This window comes from Podarcis cretensis, assembly GCF_951804945.1.
Source record: "Podarcis cretensis genome assembly, chromosome: 16".
NCBI lineage: Eukaryota > Metazoa > Chordata > Lepidosauria > Squamata > Lacertidae > Podarcis > Podarcis cretensis.
In genome coordinates this window covers 30,243,078-30,264,472 of record NC_137186.1, presented here as the reverse complement: position 1 = coordinate 30,264,472, position 21,395 = coordinate 30,243,078, and the positions used below count along the sequence as shown (strand labels likewise).

Sequence of the window (21,395 nt, the reverse complement as noted above, 5' to 3'; positions counted from 1 at the left end):
TCAAGCCAACCAGATCCGTGTGGGAAACCAGCAAACAGGATGCAAGCACAAGGCCTTCGCTCCTCTAGTGGTTTTCGGCAACTGGCGTTCAGAAGATTTGTTGCCTCTGTCTACAGAAACAGAGCAGAGACATCGGCCTCGGTCCTGTATACCTGAAGGAGCATCTCCACCCCCATCGTTCAGCCCGGACACTGAGATCCAGCGCCGAGGGCCTTCTGGCGGTTCCCTCATTGCGAGAAGTGAGGTTACAGGGAACCAGGCAGAGGGCCTTCTCGGTAGTGGCGCCCGCCCTGTGGAACGCCCTCCCATCAGATGTCAAAGAGATAAAGAATTACCTGACATTCAGAAGACATCTTAAGGCAGCCCTGTTCAGGGAAGTTTTTAATATGTAATGCTGTACTGTTTTTAACACTGATTGGGAGCCGCCCAGAGTGGCTGGGGAAACTCAGCCAGATGGGCGGGGTATAAATAATAAATTATTATTATTATTATTATTATTATAGGATTCTCCTCCATGAATTTATAAAGGATCTTCACTGGCTCCCAGTACATTTTGCAGCACAATTCAAAGTGTTGGTGTTGGCCTTTAAAGCCCTAAACAGCCTCGGTTCTGTATGCCTGAAGGAGCATCTCCACCCCCATTGTTCAGCCCGGACACTGAGGTCAACCTCCGAGGGTCTTCTGGCGGTTCCCTCACTGAGAGAAGTGGAGTTACTGGGAACCAAACAGAGGGCCTTCTCGGTGGTGGCGCCCGCCCTGTGGAACGCCCTCCCACCAGATGTCAAGGAAATAAACAACTACAGTGGTACCTCGGGTTACAGACACTTCAGGTTACAGACACTTCAGGTTACAGACTCCGCTAACCCAGAAATAGTACCTCGAGTTAAGAACTTTGCTTCAGGATGAGAACAGAAATTGTGCAGCGGTGGCGCGATTAACGAATTAAATTCTTAACCAGAGGTACCACTGTATCTGACTTGTAGAAGACATCTGAAGGTAGCCTTGTATAGGGAAGCTGTTAATGTTTGGTGTTTTATTATGCTTTTATATTTGTAGGAAGCCACCTAGAGTGGCTGGGGCAACCCAGTCAGATGGGCGGCATAAAATAAAATAAAATAAAATTTCTTCTTTTCAAGCTATCCTAGTTGGTGGCTTGGGGGCCCTATTCTGCTTTATTATGCATATATTCATCGCCTATTGCACTCACCTCTCAAGGTGATGTACAAAATACAATTGAAATAGCTATTAAAAATCTGTTCAAAACAACACGGAAAATGAGAGTGGTCACGAACACACACACACACACACACACACACACACTACCATGTGGACACCCATGGCAGATTCTCTTCTCTTCTATTTCCAACAGAACAGAAGCTTTGCTGCTTTCAAAGGAGGGCTGTGCTATTTCTGCTTTAGCCTTACAACCTTCTGGTGGCGTGCAGGGCTGGGCCCTCTCACACGCAGGGTTTCGCACTCACACCTTTTGGGAACCGAGCGTTGGAGAGAGGGTGGGGGAGACCCTCAAAACCTGCGAGTCTGTTTCCAGCTCTCTCAGATTCCCCAAGCGGAACCCGAGCCAAGATTTGTCTAGTTTCAAACTTAAACCTCTCTGCAGCTCCAGCCCCAACCCATAAATCTCCCCCTGTCACCTCAGGCTTGGCCCATGCGTGCATGCTCAAACATATGTCTGCAATAATGGAAAAGCAGGCCCAGGTTCACCCAGAGGTTCCCATATCCAGCTTCCCTTCTGTAATTAAAGGGGGGGAAAGAAAGACAAAAACCTCGAATGGGCAAAGGAACTTTGCAGTCTTCTCACAGAGCATCTCGTGGGTCATGGGGGACAGGCTGATGCTGCCCCCTAGTGGTGGTCTAGGAGGCTGCCTTCTGCTATGTCAGACTGAATTTAAGGAAAACCCCCAATTTTTCAAGGAAACCCCCAGAATTGATTGGTGTGTGTGTGTGTGTGTGTTTAAAAACCCATCCCTCCCTCCATAGAATCCTGGGAACTGTGGTTCAACGGTGCTGGGACTTGTAGTTTCATGGGAGGAAACTACGGTTCCCATGGTTCTTTTGGGTGCTTTCGATTGTGCTTTAAATGTATAGTGTAAAGGTAAAGGGACCCCTGACCATTAGGTCCAGTCGTGGCCGACTCTGGGGTTGCGGCGCTCATCTCGTTTTACTGGCCGAGGGAGCCGGCGTACAGCTTCCGGGTCATGCGGCCAGCATGACTAAGCCGCTTCGGGCGAACCAGAGCAACGCACGGAAACGCCGTTTACCTTCCCGCTGCAGCGGTACCTATTTATCTACTTGCACTTTGACGTGCTTTCAAACTGCTAGGTTGGCAGGAGCAGGGACCGAGCAACGGGAGCTCACCCCGTCGCGGGGATTCGAACCGCCGACCTTCTGATCAGCAAGTCCTAGGCTCTGTGGTTTAACCCGCAGCATAGGCACAGCCTATTCTTCTAGGTAGCCCAGTAGTGTCAGCTCTGACTGGCAGAGCAGCTCTGCAGCTGTTCATACAGGTGTTTGGCTTGCCTGTTACCTGCTGTCTGGTCCTTTGAGCTGTCAGCGGCTGGATCTGGGGCCTGCAAGGTGCAGCCAGCACGCATCTCCCTTTATCTTTTAATTTAAACATACTTTGATTTGGGCTGTGCACGATCCCGCAGCCCAGCTTCATCTATTTCTCCAACCTGGGGCAGAAAAGCCGTGCAGATGCTCCCTCCTCCAATTCCCCCCCCCCCCCACTTTTCCAGGCTCTCTGATTGCATTGCCAGATTATCCCTGGCAAGCCTCCCACCCTTGTCTCTCATTCTTTCATCAATTGAACGTCATGGTTTTCTCAAAGGCTGGGTTGGCGGCAAGAACGCAGCTGGGCCAGAGGCACAAAAATCCAAAACGAGACTCAGACACCCTCCTGGCTTCAGGGGAAGCGTCGGAGGAGCTGGTTTCTCCATGCAGCACATGCTTAAATTATGGAAGTGGTTCCTGCGTGAGGCAGTGATGGCCACCAACTTGGATGTCTTTAAAAGAGAATTAGAGAAATCCATAGAGGCTCTGGGTGGCTATCAGTGGCTACAGACCAAAACGGTTTAACAATGTGCTGTGTGAAGAAATTTCACACCCTCCAACATTTCTCCAAAGAAAACAGGGATGTTCTATCCAACAACATAGTGATGTATGGAAGTGAGAGCTGGACCATAAAGAAGGCTGATCGCCGACAAATTGATGCTTTTGAATTATGGTGCTGGAGGAGACTCTTGAGAGTCCCATGGACTGCAAGAAGATCAAACCTATTCATTCTTAAGGAAATCAGCCCTGAGCGCTCACTGGAAGGACAGATCGTGAAGCTGAGGCTCCAGTACTTTCGCCACCCCATGAGAAGAGAAGACTCCCTGGAGAAGACCCTGATGTTGGGAAAGATCAAGGAGAAGGGGACGACAGAGGACGAGATGGTTGGACAGTGATCTCGAAGCTACCAACATGAGTTTGACTAAACTGTGGGAGGCAGTGGAAGACAGGAGTCTCTGGTGTGCTCTGGTCCATGGCGTCACGAAGAGTCGGACACGACTAAACGACTAAACAACAATCCAACAACAATTTTAGTATTTATGCTCCACTCATCCCAGTATGTTTCCAAGCACAGTGTTGATGCTGTCCTTTAAAGCCCTAAACGGCCTCAGCCCTGTATACCTGAAGGAGCGTCTCCACCCCCATCATTCAGCCCAGACACTGAGGTCCAGCACCAAGGGTCTTCTGGCAGTTCCCTCATTGCGAGAAGTGAGGTTGCAGGGAACCAGGCAGAGGGCCTTCTCGGTAGTGGCGCCTGCCCTGTGGAACGCCCTCCCATCAGATGTCAAGGAAATAAACAACCACCTGACTTTTAGAAGACATCTGAAGGCAGCCCAGTTTAGGGAAGCTTTGAATGTTTGATGTTTTATCGTGTTCTTAATATTCTGTTGGGAGCCGCCAAGGGGGGAATGAATAAATCTTTATTTGCGTCAGCCATCGGCCATAGCAATAAAACAGCAATACGATATACAAGAATAAAAATTAAAAAGTCAATTATATGAAATACATTTTAGGTTTTTGAATCAATAGTCAGAGTGGATCTTATTCTAATTGCCCCTGCTAAAAACCTTGCAACCTTTGCTGTCACCTGCTCATCTTGATCTGCCAAGAGAAAGGACACTGTGGCAGTGGCTGGGCGACCTGGAATGGACAATAGAAGAGGGGTGATAACCTCATTCCTCAAGGCTTTATAAAGAGTGCAAGCCAGAAGGTCATGTGCCACCGATTTGGTTTCTGTTGGGAGCCACCCAGAGTGGCTGGGGAAACCCAGCCAGATGGGCGGGGTATAAATAATAAATTATTATTATTATTATTATCTGAGTTGCCCCAGCCACTCTGGCCAAGGGTCATCTAGCCCAGCCCCTTGCAAAGCAGGAATCTTTCGCCCACCATGGGACTCAAACCCACAACCCTGAGATTAAAAGTCTTGTGTTCTACCAAATGAGCCACCCCTTTTACTTGGCTGGAGAACCGCATTGTGGAATTTGTGCGAGTTTCAAAGGATAACTCGTTTCCATTCTCATATGGTTTTGGATGGGCAAATCTCACAGGCAAAACAGAAGGCAGCTTCCAAAGGTGTAGCCCTAAAACACCCAATATAAGACACTTCACTGCCGCCTGGACCAAACCAATAGGTACATTACCCAGCCAGGGAATCCAGCACGGCAAAAAATCAGTGTTTGATTCAATTGGGTTCGCCCTTGGATTTGTTGCAGAGCGCCTCCTGGCGGCAGCTCTGCGCAACTCTCGTGAAAATCAAAGTGATTGTGACACTTTCCCCTTGCAGGCCAAGACAGGCACCAGAAGATTGAGCGGACAGGACCATTTTGGGGTCCAACGGTCCACAAGGCGGTTTCTGCACCTGCTGCTGTAGAGGGAGGTGAGAGGCAGGTGGGGCTTGTCAACCTGGGAAGGTAGCCCATCTAGGAAAAGGAAAAGTCTGATCCTAAACCTCGGCTGCTTTGCAGGAGAAGAAAATGCTAAGGAGTAAATACTAAGATCGGGACGCGGGTGGCGCTGTGGGTAAAAGCCTCAGCGCCTAGGGCTTGCCGATCGAAAGGTCGGCGGTTCGAATCCCCGCGGTGGGGTGCGCTCCCGCTGCTCGGTCCCAGCGCCTGCCAACCTAGCAGTTCGAAAGCACCCCCTGGTGCAAGTAGATAAATAGGGACCACTTACTGGTGGGAAGGTAAACGGCGTTTCCGTGTGCTGCGCTGGCTCGCCAGAGCAGCGATGTCACGCTGGCCACGTGACCCGGAAGTGTCTCCGGACAGCGCTGGCCCCCGGCCTCTTGAGTGAGATGGGCGCACAACCCCAGAGTCTGTCAAGACTGGCCAGTACGGGCAGGGGTACCTGTACCTTTTTAAATACTAAGATGGCGGCTTCTATGCCTCCTTCCAGCAACTCCTGCAGCCAAACATATTTCCTTTGGTCCACATCAGCGAGGCCGAGAAGGGAGTGTTGTCGTCTGGGCAGCTCAGGATCTCCGTACATACTACTCAGGTTTGCGTCTCGGAGTGGTCACTTTGGTCCTGCCAATGCAATAGTGTGACTTCACCCCCAGAGGGGCACTCCATTGTCTCTCGACGGATGGCAGCAGTGATGGCAATATAAATCAAGCATGTCGGGTCAGCTTGATCAGCACAGAAGTCAGTGGCACAAGCTACTGAGAGGAACTTGTTTTTAAGAGAATGCCGCAGTGAGACCATAGCTCAGTGGTAGGGCACATGTTGAGGATCCCTGGGTCAGGGGTGGCTCGTGACCATTTGTTCTATTTATTCCTTACATTATATACCACCGAGGAGCTCAAGGAGATTGGCATGTTCCTCCCCTTCTGCTTTTTATCCGCACAACAACCCTGTGAGGAGGGTCAGTCTGAAAGGCAGCGACTAGCCTGGGGTCACCCAGTGAACTGGGCGAGTGAGGATTCGAACCCTGGACTACTAGGTCCTAGTCCAGCACTCTTAACTTCTACACTCATACCAGTGAGGTGGAAGGCAAGGGGTGGAAACAGCAGGAGGAACCAGAACCAATCAGAGGCACAGCCAACTAATTCAAATCTTGCTCCATCCTCCTCTCTGGTGAGGTCAAGCCTGAGACTAAGAAACTGTGTTTAAGTTAGGCAGGTGGGCAGGGAGGATTGGATGAGGTTTGTAGGACAAACCTTGCTCTGTTTTGCTGTTATTTCTCTTTTTTGCTTGCATTTACATCCCAACTTTTTCTCCAAAGGGTTCAAGGTTCTGTTTACAAAGTCTACCGCCTCCTAAAAATCCAATTTCCCTGCGTAAAAACTTCCAGTGCCCAAAAGAGAGTAGGGGAAGAGGAAAATTCAACTGCACATCTCTGGGGCTTGTGAGGAGGTGTGTGGGAGGGAGCAATCGATGTTGTGTCCAAACAACTGCATCACGCTGGCGAGTCACTACGCCAGCTCCTTCCCTGAGCTTTCTGATCTGCACCGCGCAGAATAAAATTAGCACTTGAATAGTGCTGATCGAGTAACCCAGCAAATGCAAAGCTATAAATTTTCTGCTGTTCTCTGGGGAGACGGGGGGGGGGGCTTCTTTTGTGCAGAGACAAACCGAGCAGCTGGCAACGCCGGTGTGGAAAAGCACCCTCTGTCCAAAAGAATGCGGGATTCCCAATGACAGAAGGGAAGGGATGGGATATTTTGCAAAGTGGTCAGAGATTCCGCGCTGCTCCTTGCTCAGAAATACAGAACCCTTCAACTCTGCTAAGGGCCTTCTGGCGGTTCCCTCACTGCAAGAAGCCAAGTTACAGGGAACCAGGCAGAGGGCCTTCTCGGTAGTGGCGCCTGCCTTGTGTAACGCCCTCCCACCAGATGTCAAAGAGATAAACAAGTACCAGACTTTTAGACGACATCTGAAGGCAGCCCTGTTTAGGGAAGCTTTTAATGTTTGATGCATTACTGTATTTTAATATTGTGTTGGAAGCTGCCCAGAGTGGGTGGGGAAACCCAGCCAGATGGGCTGGGTATAAATAATCAATTATTCATTATAATTAAAGGTAAAGGTAAAGGTACCCCTGCCCGTACGGGCCAGTCTTGACAGACTCTGGGGTTGTGCGCCCATCTCACTTAAGAGGCCAGGGGCCAGCGCTGTCCGGAGACACTTCCGGGTCACGTGGCCAGCGTGACATCGCTGCTCTGGCGAGCCAGAGCCGCACACGGAAACGCTGTTTACCTTCCCGCCGGTAAGCGGTCCCTATTTATCTACTTGCACCCGGAGGTGCTTTCGAACTGCTAGGTTGGCAGGCGCTGGGACCGAGCAGCGGGAGCGCACCCCGCCGCGGGGATTCGAACCGCCGACCTTTCGATCGGCAAGTCCTAGGCGCTGAGGCTTTAACCTTTAGCGCCACCTGCGTCCCCTATTCATTATAATTATTAAATATTAATTATATAAGGCCTCTTGCTCCTCCAGATGGAGGCTGTAGAGGAGTGTTCAAGTGGGTGTTGAAACTGAGCTACAGTCCAAAAGCAAAATTTGCATCTGTTGCTCCACCCACTTTTGCCTCTGGCCACGCCCACCACGATGCCCCCACCTCCAGGTGTTGCTCTCCTATCATTCCTGACCTTTGGCCATGGCCTGCAAACAGGACAGCACTCGGCTCACCTGCGATTCTCAGCAGCCGGTGAGACGGCGGAGGCCACCATTGTGGCTAGTAGCTGCCGATACCTTTGTTCTTCGTGAATTTGCCTAATCCGCATGATCTCTAAAGCCGGTTGTTTTTAAAAAAACAGAAAGAAACGCTGGAGCCAAGACGTAAAGTATCCTAAGGCCTTCTTTTTTTTTTTAATTCCTTTTTTTTTTAGATTAAATATATCTTGGATAGAGTTTCTCTCCTTAAAACCACACAAAAGGGGGGAGGAAATACATTCTTCATGTAGGTACGAAATACTGACCGTGGAGCAGGAACCATTTACAGTGCAAAGTACAATATTAACACAGATGCAGGGCTATCACCACCTACAGACGATTATCATTACAATTTCTACAGCATTCACCAGGGCAACTTAATGCTTCCTCGCCGCACTGAGCAGAGACTCTGGAGCATTTGACTGCTGCCGGATACTACAGAGTGGGTGTTTTAATGGAACTTGCTTCCGAAAGCCAAAACAAAACCCCCAGGCAATTGCCACACTCCTCAGGTTTATCGTTTCCTTGCTGAGTTTTACACTCATTCGTAGCAGCGACAGGTTTTTTTAAAAATCCGCGACTGCAGCCAGCTGCTGTGCAATCTAGGGACACGGACACCCTGGCGAAAATAAGAGGAACTATTTGAGAGGTGCTGATTGTTACAAGGGTCTTGTAAAACGGGCACACCCACATTCACATGCACACGCACGGAGAGAGGGTTGACCGGAGACAGGATGCAGTGACTTCCAGGAAATCACGTTTCTAGGCTGGAACGACGGAGACGGGGGCGTGGATCCCCCAGGATAACCCCATCTGGGTTCAGTAAGGAATGTCGTTCTGGTAGTACTGGATCATATCGTAGGTCTTACTCCTGGAAAAAAGATAACAGAAACAGAAGGTGATTCAGAAGTGGTCACCGGTGAGTTATACAGTGGTACCTTGGTTCTCAAACGCTTTGGTACTCAAACAACTTGGAACCAAAACACTGCAAACCCAGAAGTAAGTGTTCTGGTTTGCGAACTCTCTTCGGAAGCTGAACATGCTCCGTTTTGAGAGTTACATTTCCGATTTGAGTTCCACACTTCCATTTTGAGTGTCACGCTGAGGTCTGTCTGTTTTTGTTATTTATTTTGTGTTTTTGCGGCTCTTCTTTTTGACTGTGTGGAACCCAGTTCAGCTACTGATTGATTGTGTGACTGCAGTACATTGTTTATTTCTTTCATTTTGTGGATCAATGGTCTCATTAGATAGTAAAATTCATGTTAAATTGCTGTTTTAGGGGTTGTTTCTAAAAGTCTGGAACAGATTAATCAGTTTTGCATTGCTTTCTATGGGAAAGCGCACCTTGGTTTTGGAACGCTTTGGTTTTGGAACGGACTTCCGTAACGGATTAGGTTTGAGTACCAAGGTACCACCACTGTAACGTGAAAAAGGTGTTATAAAAATGTGACACCAGAGGGTGCTGTAGAGCAGCGATCTTTCGCCAATGGAAAATAGCGTGTTTTTAAATAGCGTTTTCCAGATCAGTGGAGATCCAGCCCTAGACGGTGTGGAGCAGGTTTGGGTGGCAAATGACCACACCTGGCAGTACATATAAAGTTCCTTTTAGGGTTTCAGAGCCGGGCAGACTGAGGGAAATACAGAAGCTTCCACTGTTTTCACTGCTAAGGGTCAGTTACAGAAGAAGGAATGCCAGGGTGGTAATACCACTTGTCTGGCGGAGGATGGAGCCTACTGCACCAAAGGTACAATTCTCATTCATCGCCCCTCCTGGTTTTGCCTCCGGCTCAAGCCCAGGACTGGGATGTGGCCCCTGGAAGGCTGCCCCGAAGGAAATGCGGCCCTTGGGCTGAGAAAGGTTCCTTCGCTAGAGAACAAGCAGGAAATAAGCCAGCAGACGCGTAGAGGCCTACCTGTTGCTGAGGAAGCAGCTCTGGATGATTTTGATGATGAAGTTGGCCGCTTCTCTCTCCGTCATGTTGGGGCTGAACCTGTTCCTGTTGGAGGAGGAAGCAGAGGAGATCTCAAGAGTTTGGGACTTTGCAGTTTGGAGAAAAGGCAAGTGAGAAGTGACATAATCATGCCTGGGCATGGAGAAAGTGGAGGAAGAAAAGTTCTTTCTCCCTCTCACACAGCGCCAGAACTTGTGGATATCCAATGAAGCTGAATGTTGGAAGATTCAGGAGAGATGGGGGAAAAACAGGACTTCTTCAAGCAACACAAACTATGGAACTCGCTCTCCTAGGAGGCAGTGGTTGCTCCAAATTGAATATGTTCTTATGAGGACAAAAATGCCTCATCTCTTAGTTAGGGCCTCTGTTTCTGACAACAAAATGAGACACAGGTTGCTCTGTGGAAATGTGGCTGACGCCCCGCAGCTGGATCCTAATCCCATTTATTCTAAAGTCCCATGTTGTTTCACTTCCAGATATGGGAACGATCTGATGCTTACGCTCTTGAATGTCGTGCCACGCTTCGGGCACTCAGTTAATTCACTGCACTTCAGGGATTCAAGAAATCCCATAATGTGGATTCAATACTGACAACGTATATAGTTGTTTTAAACGTTTTATTTTATGCTTCTTTCTTTAATGCAAGCTTTTGTTTTTGTGAAAATTAATTAAAAAATTATACAATTTTTTTTAAAAAAAAATCACTGCACTTTATGGAACCAGGGCTGCTTTTTTAAAAGGAAAATTTAGAATTGCTCAGAGGGGTGCGATTCTAATCTGCACGCCAGGTGTGTGCTGCTCTTTCACACCTGTGCCCTTTCCTCAGAGATGCTTCCTTGCTCAGAGGACACGTTTCTTGACAACTGGAAGCCTGCATTAAGAGTGGGAGGAAATCCTCAGAACTATGAACTTGACAGGATTCTGAGGAGCGCCTTAGGCAGAGGAAGGAGATACGAGAATGCTTGTTCAAGGCCCAGGATTCTCGTTCCATCAAGCTCTGCTGAAAGACCAGCTCCATCAGGCCAACTGGATGCTTCTCTCACCCAGGAGCAGCCATTCCATCAGGCTACCACAGGGGAAGAAATGGGAAGCGGGGCTCATCCCATTCGCTTTGCTGAAAGACCAGCTCCATAATGTACCTCCAGCATTTCTGTGCCAGTTGGTCGTTGTAAAAGCTATAGGGGATGCAGGTGGTGCTGTTGTTTAAACCACTGAGCCTCTTGGGCTTTCCTATCAAAAGGTCGTCGGTTCGAATCCCCGCCACAGAGTGAGCTCCCGTTGTTTTGTCCCAGCTCCTGCCAACCTAGCAGTTCGAAAGCACGCCAGTGCAAGTAGATAAATAGGTACCACCGTGGCAGAAAGGTAAACGCTGTTTCCATGCGCTCTGGTTTCTGTCAGTGTCCCATTGAGCCAGAAGCGGTTTAGTCCTGCTGGCCAAATGACCCGCAAAGCTTCTGTGGACAAACGCCGGCTCCCTTGGCCTGAAAGCAAGATGAGCGCCCCAATCCCATAGTCGCCTTTGACTGGACTTAACCCTCCAGGGGTCCTTTACCTTACCTTTACCTGTAAAAGCTACTACTTAAGAATGGTTCCCAACTTTGCTTTCCCCCCACTTCCCTCCCTGTCCCCTTCCCCTTGTGCATCATGTCTTTTAGATGGAAAGCATGTGGGCAGAGACTTGTTTTAATTGGCTGCATGTGAGCCACTCTGGGGGCCTGTTTGGCTGAAAAGTGGGGCACAAACGCTTCAAATAAATAAATCTAGGGGAGCCTGGACTGCACGATTTGCTTTTCCTATTGTTATCAGTCACTTTGTGCCTCAACTAACAAAATGCAACTTTTGCACGACCCTTATTTTTCGAATTGCCCAAATGTTGTTCTTTGAACAGCAACCTCCCCCCAGACCCGCCCCATGGCTGCCCATTCTGAGTCTGGCTGTGCCCATTAAGAAAAGGCTCCGCGTGGAACTCAAGGCAGACTCCAATTCAGACCCAAACTAGGCCCAGGCCTGCTTAACCTGTGCTTCCAGAGGGCAGCCCCCGCCATTAGGAAAGAGGCACGACTTACTTTAACAGTTTGATTGTCTGCCCTCGGAAACAGGGCAGCCCTGTGTCCAGCATCAACGTCACCAGAGAGACCACGGCATCCATGTAAGGCCTGCGCGGGGGGGGGGGGGGGAGACAAAGACATGGACAGAGAGAGGAGAGGGAATTATTAGAGCCTCTCCTGTATCTGAAGAAAGAAAATAAAACCAGAGGGACTCGGTCTGGGGGTGGACCACACCTTATTACTGTAATTAAATCTACACAGTGTAATCATCTCCCGTTTGCCGATGAGGCTGGGTTGCCACCTGCAATCTATCAGCCATAATGAAATTACTGCAACAAAGGCAGCCCCCGTTCCTCTAGGACTGGCAGCTGTGATGCCAACCTCCCTCCTCCCACCACAAGGCAGTTGCAGGAATGGACCTCAGGAAAGATGAGCTGGCCTTCAGTGTAATTCGGTCATTTTGATGTATTTTTAATCTTTGTTCGAAGCCGCCCAGAGTGGCTGGGGAAACCCAGCCAGGTGGGCAGGGTACAAATACAGTGGTGCCCCGCAAGACGAATGCCTTGCAAGATGAAAAACCCGCTAGACGAAAGGGTTTTCCGTTTTTGAGGCGCTTCGCAAGACGAATTTCCCTATGGGCTTGCTTCGCAAGATGAAAACATCTTGTGAGTCTTGCGATTTTTTTTCGCTCCCCCCCCCCCTTTTTCTAAGCCTCTAAGCCGCTAATAGCGCTAATCCGCTAATAGGGTTGCTTCGCAAGACGAAAAAACCACTAGACGAAGAGACTCGCAGAACGGATTCTTTTCATCTTGCGAGGCACCACTGTAATAAATTATTATTATTATTATTGGGGCTCGAGATTGACTCCAGAGTGCAAGCCTCCTCACCTGACTGCCAGGTACCCCCTGACGCACATCTCCATGAACCACTTGAAAGGCGTGGCCTCCATCTTCCCTCCCATTATCATAACCATCTCGTCGGTCAGCTTGATGTCTGGCTCCCAACCCAGGTTTCCGCCGGGAGAACTCTCAAACATGAAACCAAAGTCTGTTCCAGGGAGTGGGGGGGGGGGGGAGAGAGAGAGAGGGGAAGCAAACAAAACACAAGAAGGATCAAGCAGGCCCATTCTGCTCTCTCATTCAAAAGTACTCAGTGCCCATGGGTCCAATTGGCAGTGCAGCCACCGGAGGCTGTCTAGGACTGGAAAAGGAATGGCAGGGAGAAAAAGAGCCCTTTACCCTTTCCGCACAGGATACTTTCCCACTCAAAATCTCAACCTCGCCAAGTGCTGCTCCTTCCCCCTCTGAAGTTTGGGGTGTGCATTTATAGTACACGCCCAGAGCCTCATCAGGGCGCATGCTTTTCAGCAGGGAAATAGCTGGCAGGGAAAGGGTTAAACATCACCTGCACTCATCAGTTTTGTCTTGAGGATATTGGCACTCTAAGTCTCTGCTAGGAGAGAACTCTTGGCCTCTGAAAGTGTGGCCTAAGCATCCTTAGACAAGGACCAATGAAATTTTACATCACACATTAGAAGCCAAAGATAATTCATAAACAGATGAGCACCTCTTCTACCAATTGGTTTTATTTATTAATTACATTTGTGGGACGCAGGTGGCGCTGTGGGTTAAACCACAGAGCCTAGGGCTTGGCAATCAGAAGGTCGGCGGTTCGAATCCCTGCGACGGGGTGAGCTCCCGTTGCTCGGTCCCAGCTCCTGCCAACCTAGCAGTTCGAAAGCACGTCAAAGTGCAAGTAGATAAATAGCTGTAAACGGCATTTCCGTGCGCTGCTCTGGTTCGCCAGAAGCGGCTTAGTCATGCTGGCCACATGACCCGGAAGCTGTATGCCGGCTCCCTCGGCCAATAAAGCGAGATGAGCGCCGCAACCCCAGAGTCGTCCGCAACTGGACCTAACGGTCAGGGGTCCCCTTTACCTATTTATTACATTTATATCCCTTCCTTGAAGGAGCTCCAGGCAGCATAGAGAGTTTTCCACTCCCTTTCGATCCTCACAACAACCCTGTGAAGCGAGTTAGGATGAGAGATGGCGACTAGCTCAAGGCCCTCTTCTGAGTTTCGCAGCCAAGAGACAATTTGAACCCAGCTCTCCTCAGCCCTAGAGTCTAACCAGCACACCATGAGTTTTTCTGATATTCCAACTATAAGAGAATGGGTAGAGACATTGTGGGGAATTTACAACAGTGGCTAAACTAAACTAATCTAATTTTATTAGATTTAAACAATGAAAACTAAGACATGGTAGCTTACCTGAGGTTAGTAACAGTTTATAATGCTTTGAAACACATTGCATAGAATATAAATAACTGCTTTGGTGTTTAATTTCAGTATATTTCAACGTTACTTACTGCTGTTTCTCTAACTGGATATGTCCTTGCGTAAGAACGTATTTACATGCATTCGTGTTGTACAGAAAAGAATAAAATTCTCAATGACAAAAACAAACAAACAGAACAAAACCAAGGAGTGAACTAACCAATATGAATGATGTGTCCATGTTTGTCCAGCATGATGTTGCCATTGTGCCTGTCTTTAATCTGCAACAGGAACAACAGGAGGCTGTAGGCAGCCATGCTGCGGATGAAGTTGTAACGAGCCTGCAAGGATGAGTCAAGTGTCGGTAGTGTTAGATTAAGCAAAGAAAAAGAAATATAAATTTCAGATCATCACTGAGAAACTACAGAGATAATAGGAAGAGTGGGGTAGAAGTCGGTATCTCTGAAACCAATAATTTTGTCAGAGTCTTGCAGCAAACAATTTTACAGGGCTGATTAAGTTGACTTTTGAAGAATTGGGGGGTGCTTTTAATTTTTAACCTCTAAAAAATGACACATGTGTAGCCCTTGGGGTGCTGCTGAACTGCATCCCTGGCTGTTATTTTATCGGCTGGTTGATTGGTTTTACTTATAAGCCGCTTTCCTACAACGAGCTACGCCAAAAGCAGCTTATGGCAAACATCCAAAACATAAAAACAGAGAATATTGGAAATGCAAACATACCAAATACAGAACATGCCAGTAAATTCAAAGTGACAAAAACCAACAATTTAGCAAACACAGAATAAATTCGTTATTACAAAAAAATAACCCTCACCAAATCTAGGCTTAGGTACATAAATATAAAGCAAAAACGAAAGTTAAATAAAGTTTCTGGTACTGGTCTTGCTGTACTCCAAAAAGCCTGGTTTAAATATAGTTCAGAGAGGAAGGGTAGATTACATACAGCCAGTTCCCATATCCTGACTCTAGAGGAGGCTGACAGCAGCAAAATACAAATGTCAGGGAGAGCAAATCTCTTCCTAAACCTCCTGAGAGTATGGGCTGCTGGTGCAGGTCTTATTGCAGGCCGGGGGTGGATGAGTGGGGGGTAGAGGGGTGTTGTTAAATCACTACGACAACCAAATCTGGCTCAGCATCGGGCAGAATACCTTTTGGAAAGCCAAGGTTGATTCATCTCCGTACTGCCTTGTAAAGTAGTCATACATCCCAAAGTCTGTCTGCCTGCCCAGCTGGTCACGGGACGTACAATCAGGAATGCATTCGATGACGCCACACTAGGAAAAGAAAGCAGAAAGATTAATGACCACAACTCATGGACCTTGCCGTACAGCAAGGCTCATTTTTAAAAAATAACGTTGCCGGTATGTGCTAGGTGCTGCACATCGTATAGAAATACAATACAATAAAAGGTCAGGAACACATTTTAGAATAGGTAGGCAGAACCCTTGGCCCTCCGGCTGACACCGAACTACAACTCCCATCATCCATGCTTGCTGGGACTGATGGGAATTATAGTTGTGCAGCCCCCTATAGAGGACCGCTTGGAGGCTGCAAGAGGAAAAGGAGGTTTGTCAGAGAAAAACACTCACATTGTTAGAGATATATGGGATTTCGAAAAGGAGTGGCAAGTTGCCCCTTCCCAGGGGCACTAAATCCTGTCTTTCCATTTGAAGAGTCAATAAGTAAATACTCACCCCTGGGGCTGTGGCCACTACTCTGTACGGAAACACATACAGGTCTAGACCCACCAGCTGAAATATGTTCTTGAAGAGGTCAATGATTTGCAACGCCAGCATGTCCTGTTTAGCAACGCATGGAAGACATGTTAGGAGGAAACTAAATCAGATTCAGCAGAGGCAAACAGAGGCAAGCAACTGGATTTGAAACCGATTTGGCCGAAGGAGGCAGGGAATTGTGTAAGCCCAATAGCTGGAGCACGTCCACTTAATCTGAACAGTGTGCTTCAAAGCATAGCCTTAGAGCTAGAACATGCCTTACTTATGCCATGAGAGACGATGGCACCCTGGCTTTTTCTCCATCTTTCTTTGCTGCAGGCTTTAAGTTGGCTCACTTGCAGAAAGCTCCTATTAAGCATAGGAAGCTGTCTCATACACAGCCAAACGACTGGTCCATCTAGCTCAGCAGTGTCTATATCAGGGCAGCCCAACTTTTCATTTTAAGTGGGCCACATGAGCACTTTGACATGGAACCCGCGGGCTGCACATTGTCTTGTCACACTGGGGTGGGGTGGGGAGTGAGGTCAAAATTTGACACACCCAGCCCTTGTGCACCAGGATTTGGGAAAGGAGGCATGAGGCTCTGGCAGGATCCTAGAGCCCACCCACCTCCTTCCCAAAGCTGAGAGCGCTTTCGGAAGGAGGTGGGACCTGCCAGACCCAAGTCCCAGCACCTCCTTGCCCAACTCTGGGAAAGAAGCACGAGGGCTGCAGGTGTCAAATGTTGCCAACAGTTGCCGAAAAGGGCTTTGAGGGCCGCACGTGGCCCTCAAACCATGCGTTGGGACTACCTTGGTCTATATTGGCTGGTGGCCATGGGGGGGGGGCTTTCAGACAGGGGGCGTTCCCAGCTCTACCATGGCAGCCCTCGTGCTTCCTTCCTGTATGCTGCAGCCCTGGCCCCTTCATGTCACTCTGCACAGTGAGCCACCTTGAAATCTCTTTTTGAAAAAGATAGGGAGAAGAATCTTACCAATAAATAGCTCAGATATCACTGCTTGCAATAAATTCTGAAGTTGTTATCCAACTGAGTAAGAGTTACTCAGAGTAACTAGCAACACCCTAGAGGTCCCGGGCCCTAAGGAAGTTAGATTAGCCTCAACCAGAGCCAGGGCCTTCTCAACACTGGCTCCGGCCTGGTGGAGTGCTCTGTCTCTTGAGACCAGGGCCCTGCAGGATCTGATTTCTTTCTGCAGGGCCTGTAAGACAGAGTTGTTCCACCTGGCCTTTGGCTTAGAATCAGTTTGATTCCCTCCCCCTCTTTCTTTTTCCTTTCTCCTCCTGTGAAGAGGCTGCATCCTAATGTTTTAATGTTTTATTTTAATATTGTTTTTAAATTGTATTTTAACCAACTTGTTTTTATTATTGGTTGTTAGCCGCCCTGAGCCTGGTCTTGGCAGGGGCGCGCGGGGTATAAATAAAATTTATTATTATTATTATTATCATTATTATTATTATTATTATTATTATTATTATTATTATTACTACTACTACTACAGCCTATGTATGCAGTGGGGCAGCAGGCATGGGGTTTTTTCGCTCTCAGGAGAAAGCAAAATAATAATAATAATATGCGCGCTTATTACTGCCACAGTTCAAGTGGTCGCTGCTGAGAAAGGGCTTGCGGCCTCCTTACCTGTCTGCAGTCATCGCCCACTTTGAAGATGGCTGCCTGCCAGCAAATCTTCTTGCTCTCCACCCCATCTTCTCCGCTTTCGTCTATGGAGTCCGAACGACAGCGCAGACCTGGAAAGAGGGTGAAATCCAAGTAAAACCAAATGCAGTTTCACCAGGGAGAAGAAATGCTGGCACCCCATGCAAGCTTGCCAAGAGAAGGAGACAACTAAATAACAAAAACACTTCCCCTTTAGCAGTAATACTAAAGAGATCCTCCTGAAAGGAACCCGGCCTCCAAGAATAATTGCAAGACCTGTAGCTTTAATCCTAGAATCATAGTTGGAAGGAACCCCAAGGGTCATCTAGTCCAACCCCCTGCAAGACAGGAATCTCAGCTTAAAGCATCCATGACAGAAAGCCATCCAACCTCTGTTTAGAAGCCTCCAAGGAAGGAGAGACCACAACCTCTCGCAGGAGTCTGTTCCACTGCTGAACAGCTCTTAGTCAGAAAGTTTTTTCCAAGTGCAGTGGTGCCCCGCAAGACGAATGCCTTGCAAGATGGAAAACTCGCTAGACGAAAGAGTTTTCCGTCTTTTGAGGTGCTTCGCAAAACAAATTTCCTATGGGCTTGCTTCGCAAGACGAAAATGTCTTGCGAGTTCCTGCGGGTTTTTTCCCCTTTCCCCCCCTTTTTCTAAGCCGCTAAGCCGCTTATCAGCTAAGCCGATAAGCCGCTAAAAGCCGCTAAACTGCTAATAGCGCTAATCCGCTAAGCCGTCAATGGGCTTGCTTCGCAAGACGAAAAAACCGCTAGACGAAGAGACTCACGGAACGGATTAATTTCGTCTTGCGAGGCACCACTGTGTTTAGTCAGAATCTCCTTTCTTGCAACTTGAAGCCACTGGTTCAAGTCCTAACCTCCAGAGAAGAAAAAATCAAGCCTGCTCCCTCCTCCGTGTGACAGACCTTAATATATTTGAAGATGGCTATCATACCTCCTCAGCCTCCTCTTTTCAAGGCTAAACATACCCAGCTCCTTCAAACGCTCCTCATAAGGCTTAGTTTCCATACCCTTGATCATCTTGGTTGCCCTCCTCTGCACACATTCCAGCTTGTCGACATCCTTCTTAAATTGTGGCACCCAGAACTGGACACAGTGTTCCAAGTGTGGTCTGACCAAGGCAGAATAGAGTGGTACTATGACTTCCCTCAAACTGGGCACTATACTTCTGTTGATGCAGCCTAGAATAGTATTAGCTTTTTTTCCTTTGCCGCTGCTGCATCACAGTGTCGCCTCATGTTAAGCTTGTGTTCCACCAAGACCCCTAGATCCTTTTCACACGTACTGCTAGTAAGCCAGGCGTCCCCCACCCTATATTTGTGCATCTGGTTTTTTCTGCCTAATGTGCAGGATGATATTTTTGGATACGATCTTTAAAATATTACTTCTCCTCCCCTTAAAAAATAATCATCATTTGTTTCTGAGTTTCCTAGTAGAATGGTTCTGTTGCTGTTTTTTATTGGATTTTCTAAACTGAATGTGCTATAGATAAAGAGATAAATAGCTAGCCAGCTAGCCAGCCAGCCAGAAGGAGGAGGATTGGGAGACAAAGCTAGCTTGAGCTGGCTCTGCTGGTCATTGGCTCTGGCGCCACCTACTGTCAGCCTCCCGTCTTTCACCCAACCAGCCATAATGGGCACCATCCAGCACTGAAAGAGAGGAGAGGCAACTGCAGAACTACGCCATGTTCCACAGGAAGTAAAAGCAATCCGAGCAAGCCACCGTGGGGATCTTTCTGGATCGAAAGGTCAGACAGGAACCAAATGAGTGGAATAAAGAAATAGAAAGTTTCACACAACAGAAATGAGGAGGCTGGAGTAAACAGGGAAAGGATATCAGGTTGCGTTTTTTCGCTTACGGACCCGCCGAAACCCGAAAGTACCGGAATGGGTTACTTCCAGGTTTCGGCAGTTGCACATGCGAAGAACCGCTAAATCGTGCTTTGTGAATAATAATAATAATAATAATAATAATAATAATAATAATTTTTTATTTATATCCCGCCCTCCCCAGCTGAAGCTGGGCTCAGGGCGGCTAACAATAATCAAATAATCAAACAATCAAATAATCACACATTCTAAAAATATTTCATTATAAAAATTAATTAAAATCAAATTAATGGCAACCGATTAAGCAAGATTCTGTGCAGGTTGCCAGAGGAGGGAGTCAGGCTGCGCCCTGACCAAAGGCCTGGTGGAACAACTCTGTCTTGCAGGCCCTGCGGAAAGATGTCAGGTCCCGCAGGGCCCTAGTCTCTTGTGACAGAGCGTTCCACCAGATTGGAGCCGCAGCCGAGAAGGCCCTGGCTCTAGTTGAGGCCAGCCTAACCTCTCTGAGGCCTGGGACCTTGAGGATAAGCGCCAAATCACAACCCCTGGGACCTTGAGAATAAGCGCCAAATCACAACCCACACGTGCGCAGACACAGCACTGCGGGTTGCAAACGTGCATCCCGCACAGATCACGTTTGCAACCCGAGCGTCCACTGTACAATTATTTCCTCTGCATATACTTAGGAGTAGACACACAGTGAGGTCATAGGATCTAGGGGACTGTGCCAAAGGCTTCATGGAAAAGGTTGATCTTACTGACTGTAACAATCACTTCCTTATAACTCACAGGCACTCAATATGAAAAGCATATGGAATACACCCATGTAAATTATATTCCTCTTCAAGCGGAAAGCCACGGATTGTTATATTTCAGCTAAAATACAGGAAGCGGGAGGAAATCACTGCAGGAAACTCTAATGCAAATGGGGACAGACATCATATGTGCTGGGAAGCTACTGTACTGACCTTCTTTTTCGAGTTCGCTGACTCCGCACCGCTTCACCTTAAACTTGGCCAAGTAAGGTGCTTTGGCAGCGCTGGAAGGACATTAAGAGTAGGAAAAGTGAATAATAATACAGAATGGAAGTGGGCCAGTGTGGTTGGACTGCAGCCCCTTGACCATTGGCCATGTTGGCTGCAAGGGATGGTGGAAGCTGTAGTCCACAGACACCCCCCACCCCTGGGTTTAGAAGGAGAAGGGAATCCAAGTCTCTATTACTGGAGGCAAACTGAGCTGAGGAAGAAAACAAGGCCACCATACCTTTGCATAGGAGTTCCTGACTTGTAGTCAATGTCCAAGACAATCGCTTCGGGGTTGCTAGGCAGATAACAACCTGTCCAAGAGAAAGAGAATTCCCCAGTAAATCAACTTGGCGCTGCCATGTGGTGCGATAATGAACCCAACGAGGCATTCCTCTTATCGCTTTTGCACATTGGTCCAGGAATTAGTGTCTGAAACAATGTGGCTATCACATTCAGATCATAGCCTGCAGCCTTTGGAAGAAACCCAAGCTCTTCCGCAGAAGGAAATTTAATTCCCATGGACACACACACACACACACGGCAGTTTGTTTGCCAGTGGTATAATTACTTGGGAAAATGGTTACCTACTCTTTCTCACTAACAGTTAGCAAGCATTGAGAAATGGTTGGCTGACATGTGGGATAAAGATGGAGTAATGTGGGAGGGGTGTGTGTGTGTGTGCGTATTTCAGCTACGGTTTATTTATTTCGGCTGAAAAAGCTCCATGGGCAGCTCACACAAGATCAATAAAAACAAAATGGTTCCTGTGCATCAACGCCAAAAGAAAAGAAATTTTATAATAATTGTTCATCTCCTTACCGGGCTGCACTTTCACCTCGGACAAAGCACTCAAACAAGCCTTTTTCCTTTCGTCACCTTTAGGGTAAGGCCTATGGAGGGGGAAGAAGAAGAAGAAGAAGAAGGAGGAGGAGGAGGAGGAGGAGGAGGAGAAGATTGTGTTGGAACCTGAATGAGGAAATCTGCCGCACAAGCACTGGGAGAGTCTGATAGCAGAAAAGGTGAAGTTGGAACCGGCCGATCCTGTGAGTGTGTTTTGTCTGCTGTATCCAAGCTCAGAGGTATTAAAAGCCTACAGCTTGGCTCCAGG

General features: G+C 48.0%; 1 protein-coding gene and 1 long non-coding RNA gene across 2 annotated transcripts in view; one reads left to right on the top strand and one right to left on the bottom strand.

The window, feature by feature from the left end:
• LOC307205166 overlaps positions 1-21,395 on the top strand; it is a 246,053-nt gene that overhangs the window by 173,148 nt on the left and 51,510 nt on the right. The gene's annotated exons all lie outside the window — the stretch shown is intronic.
• The window catches only part of PI4KA (phosphatidylinositol 4-kinase alpha), a 101,253-nt gene continuing 87,706 nt past the window's right edge, over positions 7,849-21,395 (bottom strand). Inside the window, exons 45-55 of the mRNA XM_079956285.1 lie at positions 21,107-21,177; positions 20,526-20,598; positions 20,231-20,301; positions 17,393-17,502; positions 15,715-15,819; positions 15,169-15,294; positions 14,218-14,338; positions 12,609-12,768; positions 11,740-11,829; positions 9,635-9,718; positions 7,849-8,592 (exon numbers count right to left, since the gene is read on the bottom strand). Coding sequence (XP_079812411.1) covers positions 8,541-8,592; positions 9,635-9,718; positions 11,740-11,829; positions 12,609-12,768; positions 14,218-14,338; positions 15,169-15,294; positions 15,715-15,819; positions 17,393-17,502; positions 20,231-20,301; positions 20,526-20,598; positions 21,107-21,177 — 1,063 coding nt within the window. The 3' untranslated portion in view covers positions 7,849-8,540. The remainder of the gene's footprint in view (positions 8,593-9,634; positions 9,719-11,739; positions 11,830-12,608; positions 12,769-14,217; positions 14,339-15,168; positions 15,295-15,714; positions 15,820-17,392; positions 17,503-20,230; positions 20,302-20,525; positions 20,599-21,106; positions 21,178-21,395) is intronic.